Source organism: Oncorhynchus clarkii, chromosome 22, assembly GCF_045791955.1.
Source record: "Oncorhynchus clarkii lewisi isolate Uvic-CL-2024 chromosome 22, UVic_Ocla_1.0, whole genome shotgun sequence".
In the NCBI taxonomy this organism is placed as follows: Eukaryota; Metazoa; Chordata; class Actinopteri; order Salmoniformes; family Salmonidae; genus Oncorhynchus; species Oncorhynchus clarkii.
The window spans coordinates 17,221,595-17,234,408 of record NC_092168.1 but is presented as its reverse complement, the minus strand read 5'-3'; the positions used below and the strand labels follow the sequence as shown (position 1 = coordinate 17,234,408).

General features: G+C 43.1%; 1 protein-coding gene across 3 annotated transcripts in view; it reads right to left on the bottom strand.

Annotated features, from left to right (window-relative positions):
* Positions 1 to 12,814, bottom strand: part of LOC139380493 (high affinity cGMP-specific 3',5'-cyclic phosphodiesterase 9A-like) — a 35,647-nt gene that overhangs the window by 17,114 nt on the left and 5,719 nt on the right. For 2 of the 3 annotated variants that reach the window (XM_071123194.1, XM_071123193.1), the window contains exons 2-6: positions 6,308 to 6,378; positions 5,893 to 5,970; positions 4,392 to 4,435; positions 2,770 to 2,824; positions 2,376 to 2,446 (exon numbers count right to left, since the gene is read on the bottom strand). In XM_071123194.1, the coding sequence (XP_070979295.1) occupies positions 2,376 to 2,446; positions 2,770 to 2,824; positions 4,392 to 4,435; positions 5,893 to 5,970; positions 6,308 to 6,378 (319 nt within the window). Of the gene's footprint in view, positions 1 to 2,375; positions 2,447 to 2,769; positions 2,825 to 4,391; positions 4,436 to 5,892; positions 6,004 to 6,307; positions 6,379 to 12,814 lie in introns of all 3 variants that reach the window. The other variant, XM_071123192.1, reaches the window with a different exon arrangement.

Here is a 12,814-nt window from a genome sequence, read left to right as displayed (position 1 = left end):
AAATATGTGTGTGACCAATAAAATTAGACTTGATTGGATTTTGATTTGATTATAAGGGATGAGAGAGTGTTTCAGAGATAATTATGCACTATAGATATATTTCAGAATTTTTGCCCTGGGAATGTCCTGGAATCGCTGCAAATTCTGGATATTGTGGTTTGCTTACAACCAGGATATTTAGCTGCCCTGTTTCAACTGGTGAAATTCAGAAACGCTCGTATTTGCATGTAGTGAGGAGATTCAAAATGTCTATGACACATATAATATATTAACAACATATTAATGGACTGAGTATACAAAACATTAGGAACACCTTCCTCATACTGAGTTGCACCCCCCTTTTACCCTCAGAACAGCCTCGATTCCTCAGGGCATGGACTCTGCAAGGTGTAGAAAGCGTTCCACAGGGACGCTGGCCCATGTTGACTCCATGGCATCCACTCCGAACAGCTCGATCCATCTCATCCCACAGATTTCTTTTTTTTTTCTTTTTTTTTTTTAACCTTTATTTAACTAGGCAAGTCAGTTAAGAACAAATTCTTATTTTCAATGACGGCCTAGGAACAGTGGGTTAACTGCCTGTTCAGGGGCAGAACGACAGATTTGTACCTTGTCAGCTCGGGGATTTGAACTCGCAACCTTCCGGTTACTAGTCCACTAGGCTACCCTGCCGCCCCAATTGGATTGAGATCTGGTGACTGGTGACAGGCCACTGCAGTAAGCTGAATTCACTGTCATGTTCGTGGGACCATTTCTGGACAATCCTACCGTTATGTCATGGGCATTATCCTGCTGAAAAAAATCATTTCCAGATGGATACACTGCTGCCATGAAGGGATGCACCTGATTGGAAATGATTTTGAGATATCCTGTGGCATTCAAACTTGGCTCCACTTTAGTCAAGGGGCCCAATGCGTGCCATCAAAACACACCACCAGCCTTCAATGTTGACACGCATGTACTCGTGGTTTTCTCCATACCCTAGTCTTCCCATCAGCGTGAAACAGCAGGAACCGGGATTCATCAGGCCAGGCAATGTTCAGTGTTTTCGTTCCTTAGCTCACTGCAACCACAGTTATTTTTTTTTGCTGAAAGAAGTAGAACTCTGTAAGGTCGTCGGCTGCCATACCCCATTCATGTCAAGGTAAGATGAGTTGTGCATTCTTATATGGGTCTTTGGGCACCATTGTTGTACTGGACTGTCAGTTGACTAACTGTAGCCCATCTGTTGCTCTGCACAATTCATGTCAGCCTCCATTTTCCCCTTTCATCAATGACCCGTTTAAACCACTGGCCTGCCTTCTTGATACACATGGAAAACTGTTGAGTGTGAAAAACCCAGCAGTGTTTCACTCAAACAGGTGCGCCTGGCACCTACTACCATACCCTGTTCAAGGGTACTTAAATATTTTGTCTTGCCAATTCACCCTCTGAATGGCACACATACACAACCCTTGTCTCAATTGTCTCAAGGCTTAAAAATCCTTATTTAAACGTATCTCCTCCCCTTTATCTACACTGATTGAAGTGGATTTAACAGGTGACATCAATAACGGATCTGTATTCACCTGGTCAGTCTATGTCATGGAAAGAGAAGGTGTTCCTAATGTTTTGTACACTCAGTGTATAGTGAAATAGAGCAGCGGTGAAATGTCCCTTTAACTTCTTTATTTTGTATTTTTATGATGTTAAAGGGACATTTTTTATGACTCAATCTCCCAGGGCTACCATTTCTATTAACATTTCCCATCCAGCCAAGTTAATGAGTGGCGATTAAAACCTATTAAAATATGCCTGCTCACATACAGTAGTAGAACAATGTTCACTGCACGCTTTATTGCAGAGTTTCAGTGAGGGTTCGATTGCCTCATACACGGGCCACACATCAACTTACTGAGAGTGAATCTTGCCTATGCCAATCGGCCATCGCTCATCCATATATTTACATGTACATATTCTTATTCATTCCTTTACACTTGTGTGTAAAAGGTAGTTGTTGTGAAATTGTTAGATTACTTGTTGGATATTACTGCACGGTCGGAACTAGAAGCACAAGCATTTCGCTACACTCGCATTAACATCTGCTAACCATGTGTATGTGACCAATAACGTTTTATATTATTTGATTTTTGGAATATGGTTTCAGGGCATCTGCTTGGTATTACATTTAAGTTGTTTTTTTTCTCCATTGTATGCCACTCTTTAACTAAGAGTCACCATAGAACAAAATCATCTGTTAAAAGGACCATACTATTTTCTGCATTCAGTGTATTTGTTCTGTAGTATTCCCCATGGTAGGTAACAATACTGTGATTTAAGCAGAGGCTGTCTCCTCTCTAGGGAGAAATAAACACACAGACAGACACAGTACTCACACTCCACTCTCTTCTCCAACATGGCCAAGCGGTTCGTCACCTCCGTCTTCAGCTCGTTGATTTTAAACGCTCTGCAAAGAAAGAGTGGAGGACAGACAGAGAGAGATGGGGAAAGAAAAGAAAGAGGAGATAGAAAGAGGGAAAGAGACGGAAAAAGAGTGAGAAAATAAGATAGAGGGGGAGAGAGAGAAAGAGAAAGAGAGAGAGAGAGAGAGAGAGAGAGAGAGAGAGAGGGAAAGAGAGAGCAAAAGGGACATAGAGCAATCATTATCTGAAAGCAGCACACAATAATACAGTGACACACAAATAGCATACATTTACGAGAAGAAGGGAACAAAAAGCATTTACCAAGCCAGAGGCAACATTTCCACAAAAGCTACATCAGTGCTCTTACCTGGAAAACTGCTCTGCCACCTGTGTCAATACATTCTGGAAGAGTTCCTCTTTATCTGGAAGAAAAAGATGGTGCTGCGTTACACACAGGAAAAACACAACTCATGCACGTCTCTCTGTGCTGTAACGACAACACTGCACACGTCTGAAGCATTTCATTATATCAGAGCCTGGGGGTGTAACAGATATCGAGTGCCCCTTTTATCACACGCAAACACACGCACGCACGCACGCACGCACACACACACACACACACACACACACACACACACACACACACACACACACACACACACACACACACACACACACACACACACACACACACACACACACACACACACACACACACCTTATGTAAACCAGCAACAACAAGAGAATGAAACAAACACAACAGATGGCAAAAGAAGAGAGAGTGTTTTCTCTGTCTCACTACTGAACGCAGTAGTCGCGTTTCGAGATGGTGCCAGCTTGATATGTTAACAAGGCACTTGTAATATCCCTTCCCACACACAGAAAATAACTCCATGACAAAAACAAAGCTCTGCTATTGGTGCAGTGCAGACTTATGGCCAAAGTTCACCTGAGAGGCCAATAAAAGTGCAGGTATGTGAACTAGTAAAACCATCTGGCACCTGTTGGACTGATCCTATTGTACACCGTGTCTCATTAATGCTGTCCTAATGTACACCGTGTCTCATTAATGCTGTCCTAATGTACACCGTGTCACATTAATGCTGTCCTAATGTATACCGTGTCACATTAATGCTGTCCTAATGTACACTGTGTCACATTAATGCTGTCCTATTGTACACAGTGTCACATTAATGCTGTCCAAATGTACACTGTGTCACATTAATGCTGTCCTAATGTACACTGTGTCACATTAATGCTGTCCTATTGTACACCGTAACACCATACCACTAGACGTACTGGTGCCTCTTGGGCAGTTCACATTGTTGATTGAGGACCTCTTTACTGAGGAATGTGATTGGTTCTCTTTAATGTTTAATATTTGTATTATGTGGTATTTGTAAAAAAGTGCAGGGCTCCCTTGTCCAAGAGATCTTGGGCCTGCTAAAATAAAGCTTTCAAAAAGTGTGGAACAAAGACACAAGCTGCTGTTCATGGAATTTTTCCCAGATGTTCAGCTGGCCTGTCTGTGTACTCTTGTGTGTGAGTGATGACCGAAAATAAGGATGTTGTTTTGTCGCCTTCCCTGCACTGGGGAACTGGTTCTCATCACACTGTTAAATCAGCCAGGTTTACTAGGTGACATTTCCCATAAACGGAGGTCATGAACCATGTAACTTCACTAACCAAGCAAAACAATAAATAAATAGTGTGTGTGTGTGTGTGTGTGTCTGAGTGTGTTTACATCCTTGTGTCTATTGCCTACACGTTTTGATGACTATGCTTGTTTATGTGCAGTGTGCACATCAGGTATGTGGGATAGTGTGCTGTGCTTTGTGTGTGTACTCATGCTTGCTTACATATATGCTATATACGATATGGTACCTATGTATATGCTAATAAGCTATTGCATATGTGATGTCAGCAAAGCTTGTCTATTTGCATAGTCAGTGCATGTGTGTGAAAAGCCAATGGCCCTCTGGGACTCACCAGCTAGCTGTCCTCCAGTCAGGGGCACCACTCTGTACGGTGACCTTCAACACACACACACACACACACACACACACACACACACACACACACACACACACACAAACACACTAGTCAGTTTAGACAGCAAGTGGTGCAGCACTCAAATGTGTTCCCCCTTTCTCCTAATCAGACATGCTGTGAATGTCCTCTTCCTCCCACTCTCTTACTCAGCGTCTGAAGTGTGAGGACACGCTGGGGTCTGTGTGTGTGTCTTTTTGGTTTTACTATCATTGTGGGGACCAGAAGTCCTCACAAGGATAGAAAAACAAGGAAAGGTGGGGACATTTTGCCGGTTCCTACAAGGAAAAATGCTATTTTAGGCTTACATGCTGACCATACCGCTCACGTCACGTGAGCAAGCATTGTAAAATAATGTACACATACATGTTATTCAATAATTGCACCAACACTGCTCGCGCGCGTCTACATAGCCAGGCGCTAAAATAGAATTTGGTTCTATTTGTGACGCTTGACCGTCTGCAAGTCCCGCCTCTCCCATCTCCTCATTGGTTTTTAGGATCATATACCCACGTGGGTGATTGAAGGATGAACTGAGGTCCACACTCCAGTCCAGTTGGTTGTGGTAATGCACCTTAAAGTTGGTTGCCAATCACCATTGTGCATTTCAGGTAAAATAACAAACCCCAATGTTTATATCACAGGACAAATTAGCTAGCAACAGCATGCTAGCTAGCTAAATTGCCATACATGTTTAATGCTTTTCGACCTGTCCCAAAATGTATATAGTTGGTTCAGAGTTCGTTTTGATATTTCCAACTGCGTGTCCTGATCGCGTCTGATGTGGGTGGACAAAATCAACATGCACGCAATGGCGTGCGCGGTCTGGTCAGCATGTTAGGTGTTAGGTTTAGGGTTAGAATTAGGAATTAGGCCATTTGGCCTAGGGTTAGGGTTAGTAAAACATGTGTGTGTGTGTGTGTGTGTGTGTGTGTGTGTGTGTGTGTGTGTGTGTGTGTGTGTGTGTGTGTGTGTGTGTGTGTGTGTGTGTGTGTGTGTGTGTGTGAGCAGTGTCTAGCTCACTGATCACACCCTGACCATGGATCTGTTAGTATTTCAGCCTAACAAGTCCTAGGCAATAGGGCACAATCTGGGATATTTCCTGCTGTTGAATGGACATTTAAATCAATAATATAAACCTTTACCCTTGAAGAATTTAACTTTTTCTTATGAGTTTAGACTGCCAAAATGACAGATTATGCATTTAAGGACCAGCATATGTATTTTTCTGCTATAAATGTAAACACAGATGGAAATGAAGGTAGCCCTCTAGCCCATGGCTAGTACTTTTCAGAACGGGCTAGTAGAAAATGTTTCCCACTAGCTCCCCGGGCTAGTGAAAATGTATCTTTTAAAATATCACATGGCACAGATTTTGGACCAGCGCTAGCTAGTAAAGAATTGCAGTTCCATCCCTGAATGTAGATGTGTCAGGGCCTACCTCTCGGTGTTGTGTGGCATGGTGGGGTCGATGGACACCATGGCTCCCGTGGAATCCAGCAGAGACAAGGTGGTGTTCCTGTCCAAAACAGACAAAGCAGGGACACTCTCTCTGAGGATGTGTCCCACTATGGTTCAATGAAGAGAGTGTAGGTGTTGGGCACATTCCAAATATCAATCAAGGAAACCAAGGGAAAGATGAAAGCTAGTCAAGACTAGGCCACTCACTACGGAGTATTATCTTGTCACTAATATGAGTTCTCAACGTGGCATCTAATATAAGTGATCCTCAAAACAACATTAGAAAAGCAGCCTAGCAGACAGGGAGATTAAAGGATCCTGACAGGACGCTGACAGAGACGACTCTAAGCTTCACTAAGCAGAACTGAAGAGGGGAAAAGAGAGCAGAGAATTACCTTGGAAGACCTAGAGCGGTACAGAATAACTCCTTGATATCATACGGGCTGCAGAATCTGCTGAAGACCACCTACGGGAAGGGTAGCAAAGACATGAAACATAGTCACGATCTAGTACATATGTGACATATAATGCATGAAACCAAAATGGGTTCTACCTGGAACCAAAAAGGGTTATCCTATGGGGACAGTCAAATAACCCTTTTGGAACCCTTTTTTCTAAGAGTATATATTCTAAAATATATATGCAGAAGTGTTGGAGATACTGATACCAGACGTGGAATGCATTCCCAGTAATCAGGGTGGAACAGCAGACCACCAAACCGGTGTATTTAGTCAGTCTACTATCCTCTCAAGCACCACCAGAGTACAGTGTGAAAATGGACCAACCACCCCACTAGGGAGAGAAGAAGAACAGGTCTCTCATTCCGTCAGTCATTTCTCGTGTCAGCCCAAGGTTCACCAACACAGACGACTTTGACCCATGTAGATAAAAGCATCTTGATTCTTATGCCATTGGCAGGGGCAACAAAGGGGTAAGAAGGAGACTGAGAAATGTGTAGGGTAAGAAGGAAGAGAGGAGGGGGGGGGGGGGGCTGATGAGAGAGACAGAGAGCACTCCAGAAACCTGCCAGTGGCAGGCTGTCAGGTGTGTTAGACAGTGATGTGTTTAGTTCAGAGACACGTAAACAAGAGCCACTTATGTTCACAAACAGACAATTCACCATGAAATACAACAGAAATCATAGCTTTTCACTTAGTTATTGTTAATCAATTTCCCATATCCGTTTTCAGAGAAATACATAAAGGCTATGTAGGCTCCATTTTCACTGGTGTGAAATTGTAATTCAACAAAGAATAGAAACATCCTGTTCCATCTCCTCTCTAGAGATGTGTAGTAGACCTACAGTAACATCCTGTCCATCTCCTCTCTAGAGACGTGTAGTAGACCTACCGTAATATCCTGTCCATCTTCTCTCTAGAGACGTGTAGTAGACCTACCGTAACATCCTGTCCATCTCCTCTCTAGAGACGTGTAGTAGACCTACCGTAACATCCTGTCCATCTCCTCTCTAGAGACGTGTAGTAGATCTACAGTAACATCCTGTCCATCTCCTCTCTAGAGACGTGTAGTAGACCTACCGTAACATCCTGTTCCATCTCCTCTCTAGAGACGTGTAGTAGACCTACCGTAACATCCTGTTCCATCTCCTCTCTAGAGACGTGTAGTAGACCTATCATAACATCCTGTTCCATCTCCTCTCTAGAGACGTGTAGTAGACCTACCATAACATCCTGTTCCATCTCCTCTCTAGAGAGAGGTGTAGTAGACCTACAGTAACATCCTGTTCCATCTCCTCTCTAGAGACGTGTAGTAGACCTACCGTAACATCCTGTTCCATCTCCTCTCTAGAGAGAGGTGTAGTAGACCTACAGTAACATCCTGTTCCATCTCCTCTCTAGAGACGTGTAGTAGACCTACCGTAACATCCTGTCCATCTCCTCTCTAGAGACGTGTAGTAGACCTACCGTAACATCCTGTCCATCTCCTCTCTACAGTAACAGTACTAGTGCCTTAACATCTGAGCGGATGCAACAAGGAAACCTACTCAGTATGCATAATATACAGCGACATACAACAGCCCTTTGGTAAAAGTAATACAAGTGGGTCAGGGGTAAACATTGCCTTTGTCATCTGTCATGCTTAGGAAGGATGGCATGATGCACGTAGAGCTCTGACTCTCTTCATTGCGTGTGTGTGTGTGTGTATGTTGCTGTGTGTGCTTAAACATGTGGAGGTGCTCATGTAATAGCCTGGCGCTGCTGCCCGCTTCTGTTTTCGATGATGGATGACGCTAGCTTGACAGCAGAGAGTATGCTAAAGGACAGAGAGCATAAGGTGGTAAGAGGAGCTCTCTTGTATGAGGAACCAGGTCCGTAGATAGTGCTGACAAACCTGGATGTTTATGGACCCTCCATGTCATCTAATAATAACTGATGAATAACCAGTTCCTCTCTAATACCCGAGTTCTGTTCTTGTTGAGTTTCTATACAGTGCCTTCGGAAAGTATTCAGACCCCTTGACTTTTTGCACATTTTGTTACGTTACAGCCTTTTTCTAAAATTGATTAAATTGTTTTTTCCCCCCTTTGTCATTATGGGGTATCTGCACACACTACAGGTTAATAGAAATGTTTGCTAATTTATTTAAAAAAAATAAAAAATGGAAATATTCAACTTACATAAGTATTCAGACCCTTTACTCAGTACTTTGTTGAAGCACCTTTGGCAGTGATTACAGCATCGACTCTTCTAGGGTATGGCGCTATGAGCTTGGCACACCTGTATTTGGGGAGTTTCTCCCATTTTTCTCTGCAGATCTTCTAAAGCTCTGTCAGGTTGGATTGGGAGTGTTGCTGCTGCACAGCTATTTTCAGGTATCTCCAGAGATATTTGATCGGGTTCAAGTCTGGGCTCTGGCTGGGCAACTCAAGGACATTGAGACTTGTCCCGAAGCCACTCCTGCGTTGTCTTGGCTGTGTGCTTAGGGTCGTTGTCCTGTTGGAAGGTGAACCTTTGCCCCAGTCTGAGGTACTGAGTGCTCTGAAGCAGGTTTTCATCAAGCATTTCTCTGTACTTTGCTCTGTTCATTTCCCCCCTCGATCCTGACTAGTCTCCCAGTCCCTGCCGCTGAAAAACATCCCCACAGCATGATGCTGCCACCACCATGCTTCACCGTAGGGATGGTGCAAGGTTTCCTCCAGAGTTCAATCTTGGCTTCATCAGACCAGAGAATCTTGTTTCTCATGATCTGAGAGTCTTTAGGTGCCTTTTGGCAATCTCCAAGCGGGCTGTCATGTGCCTTTTACTGAGGAGTGGCTTCTGTCTGGCCACTACCATAAAGGCCTGATTGTGCTGCAGAGATGGTTGTCCTTCTGGAAGGTTCTCCCATCTCCACAGCTGAATTCAAGAGCTCTGTCAGAGTGACCATCTGGTTCTTTGACACCTCCCTGACCAAGGCCCTTCCCCTCGATTGCTCAGTCTGGCCGGGTGGCCAGCTCTGGAAGAGTCTTCGGGGTTCCAAGCTTCTTCCATTTAAGAATGATGAAGGCCACTGTCTTCTTGGGGACCTTCAATGCTGCAGAAATTGTTAGGTACCCTTCCTCAGATCTGTGCCTTCGACACAATCCTGTCTCGAAGCTCCACTGACAATTCCTTCGACCTCATGGCTTGGTGTTTACTCTGACATGCACTGTCAACTGTGGGACCTTATATAGACAGGTTTGTGTCTTTCCAAATCATGTCCAATCAATTGAATTTCCAACAGGTGGACTCCAATCAAGTAGTAGAATCATCTCAAGGATGATCAATGGAAACAGGATGCACCGGAGCTGAATTTTGAGTCTCAGAGCAAAGGGTCTGAATAGTTATGTAAATAAGGTCTTTGTTTCTTATCTTTAATAAATGTGCAAAGATTTCTAAAAACCTGTTTTCGCTTTGTCATTATGGTGTATTGTGTAGATTGCTGAGGATTTTTCTTTGTACTATCCATGTTAGAATAAGTCTGTAATGTAATAAAATGTGGAAAAAGTCAAGGGTTCTGAATATTTTCCGAAGGCATTGTATATGGACACCTAAACCAACATGCAAAATTACATAAATCCACACTCCTGATTATCCAACGACACAGGAAATACCGTATTCAAATGCAATCACACACAGAACATGCAGAAGAACAATGGAGCACGTAAAGCAGGAACTAATCAGCATAATTTCTGAACAAGGAAGCTAGATAATAAAACACACAATGGCAGCGCTACACAGTCAGTCACACTGCAAGTGAATGAAACACTCCTCATTATTCACTATGGACTGGAGCCTGGAACCCATCTGGCTATAGCCTTAAGATGCAAATGATCTGTGCATCAGTACAAAAACAACCATCTCTGATAATTGAATGAGTTCAAACCAACATAGACCCTAAAACCACAATGTTCGAGTCCAAATTATAATGTAGGTCAAACATCATCAACTTTCAGGTCAGACAAAGGCCAGGAGTGTGGAAGAGTTAAGATGGAGTGTCGTCTTCTTAGTCCAAAAGTGGAAGTGGGGTCACAGGCTCTCTTTCCATTTCCCCTGATAACCGGAACATCTGGTTGTTGGGGACTCGGCAGAGTTTACCACCAAACTGACTTGTTGTGGATAAAAATCAGCTTGCACATAGTGCACCCAAAATTAACTTTTTCGCTTAAGTTTTCATGTACCGAATGAAAATCTAGAAGTTCAATGTGTTTCCATCGCATTTTCAACTCTACTGATAGTTTTGTCACAAAAATTGTTGCAATGAATAGCAAATGTGCCTACTTTGGTCTTGGCATGTGTGCTGTAGCCAACAGCTCGCAGATACAGTATGGGTAGGCTGTGCGGGTAGGTTCGTGTACATAATGAAATAAGAGTGGGAATATTCGTATTTCTCAAACAGCAGTCAAGCATCGATCATCATGTCACCAGAATATGACCCTCGATATTTATTGGAAAGGAGCATCAAGGTCATCACCGTGCACTTTCACTACCCATCATAACTTATTTCATCTATAGCCTAATAAACTGCATGTTTTCCTGAGTCGTAGTGGGAGGACCACACACCAAGTCATCGCATAACTCCAAGTTGACTTTGATATGATGGTTATTGTATCAATATTTGTGCATAAAAGGTGTTTCCAATGCCATTTCTCACATAATTAATTTTACCGACACAGAAAGATCCAACCATGTCGAACAAACAAATTCTGTCGGTATTTATAAAATTGCACTGAAACTTCCCGTTTACATTAAAGCTGTCATTTTTTGGTCCTACGGTAAGACTCCACTCGCATAAAAACTGTGGATGGAAAAGTGGTTAGTAATGTGCTCCTGTGCACAGAGCTGTGCTGGAATTATGATAAGATCCGATAGGTCCCTGTTGTTATGACTGAGCTGTGAGAAGTAAGGTACGACACTAATTTAGTCTGAATGGAAGTCATATTTAGAAATGATTGAGCAGTGACAATAAGTATGAGAGAGAGAGGAGAGAGAGAGAGCGAGAGAGAGAGAGAAAGAGAGGGAGATAAAGGAATGCAAGCGTGAGAGAGAGAGAGGAGTGTGTGAGAGGGATAAAGGAAAGGAGAGAGAGAATGTGTGTGTGTGTGTGTGTGTGTGTGTGTGTGTGTGTGTGTGTGTGTGTGTGTGTGTGTGTGTGTGTGTGTGTGTGTGTGTGCGATTGATAGATCAACAGTGTGAGAAAAATGCAGCGTCACATAGACACAAGAGAACGAGAGAGGGAGAGAAAACAACAGAGGATGGGGGAGAGAGAAAGAGAGGAGGTGCCATATTTTTACCCCAGCAACAACTGACCAATGGCAACCGAACAATATCAGAAATCCAGAACAAAAGCTTACACACAGTCAGAGATGAATTGACTTATCTCTATGAGCTCACAGATGTAGTCACTGACTACGAGCCTACACCACAGCATATCCTAAACCAGCTGAACGAACAGGCTCACAGAAAAACACCAAACAAACATAATGCAGACTTGGAATGAATTCCATAACAAGTGACACGGTCTGCAATAAATGCAAAGTGCCATCGGAGTGGAGCATAAAAGTCTTGTTCCTTTATGGCCCTGGTCCTCAGTCTCCTCCACTCCACTGGGTGTAAGTGTAAAGAGCCCTCTGGACGGGATCTAGACCCACCATTCTGGCTCTGTTTGTGGAGGCTAATTGACATGGGTATAGTCTGTGTGAGATTAAAGCAATTGCACACGAGAGGGCGTGCTAAATGACTTTGAACGAATTTCACTATTGAAACTATGTTGCAAATGTTGAGAGACAGACAGCAATGTTTGTACAACCCCCAGATGTTGCAAACCAAATGTTAGGCTGGAAGCAAGGGGAAAAAATGTCTAGATGCCTTTTACAGGGGAGATCAAGTTAATAAATTGGCTGGCTGGGCTGTGGAGGAGCAGGGAACAAGATTCCCAATTTTGCATTATAGGCTTACCCGTGCTAAAACAGTTTTTTAGTATGGTTTAGAACGAGTCTCAACCAATCACAATACTTGTTTTGATCAACCCATTGTATAATAAGGAGTTTGTGGCACTATACAAAACTGTCCTTAGGCCAAATCCTTACATAAGATGAAAGTAAGTCACTTGAGGTTTCATGTGGCGACTGTTCCAGTGATTTACACAAACAAATCTCAAGTTAAGATGTGGCCCCTACATGCTAAAGTTTTGATCATATATGTACGAAACCTGAGCATTCAATCAAATCAAATGTATTTGCAAAGCCCTTTTTTGCATCAGCCAAATGCAATATAGAAACCCTGCCTAAAACCCCAAACAGCAAGCAATACAGACGTAGAAGCACGGAGGCTAGCATTTCATCCTGGAATCTAGAATGGCCGGTATATCTACTGTAATAGAAATGTGTAGACTACATGCTGGGTTTAAAATGTGCGGGAGAT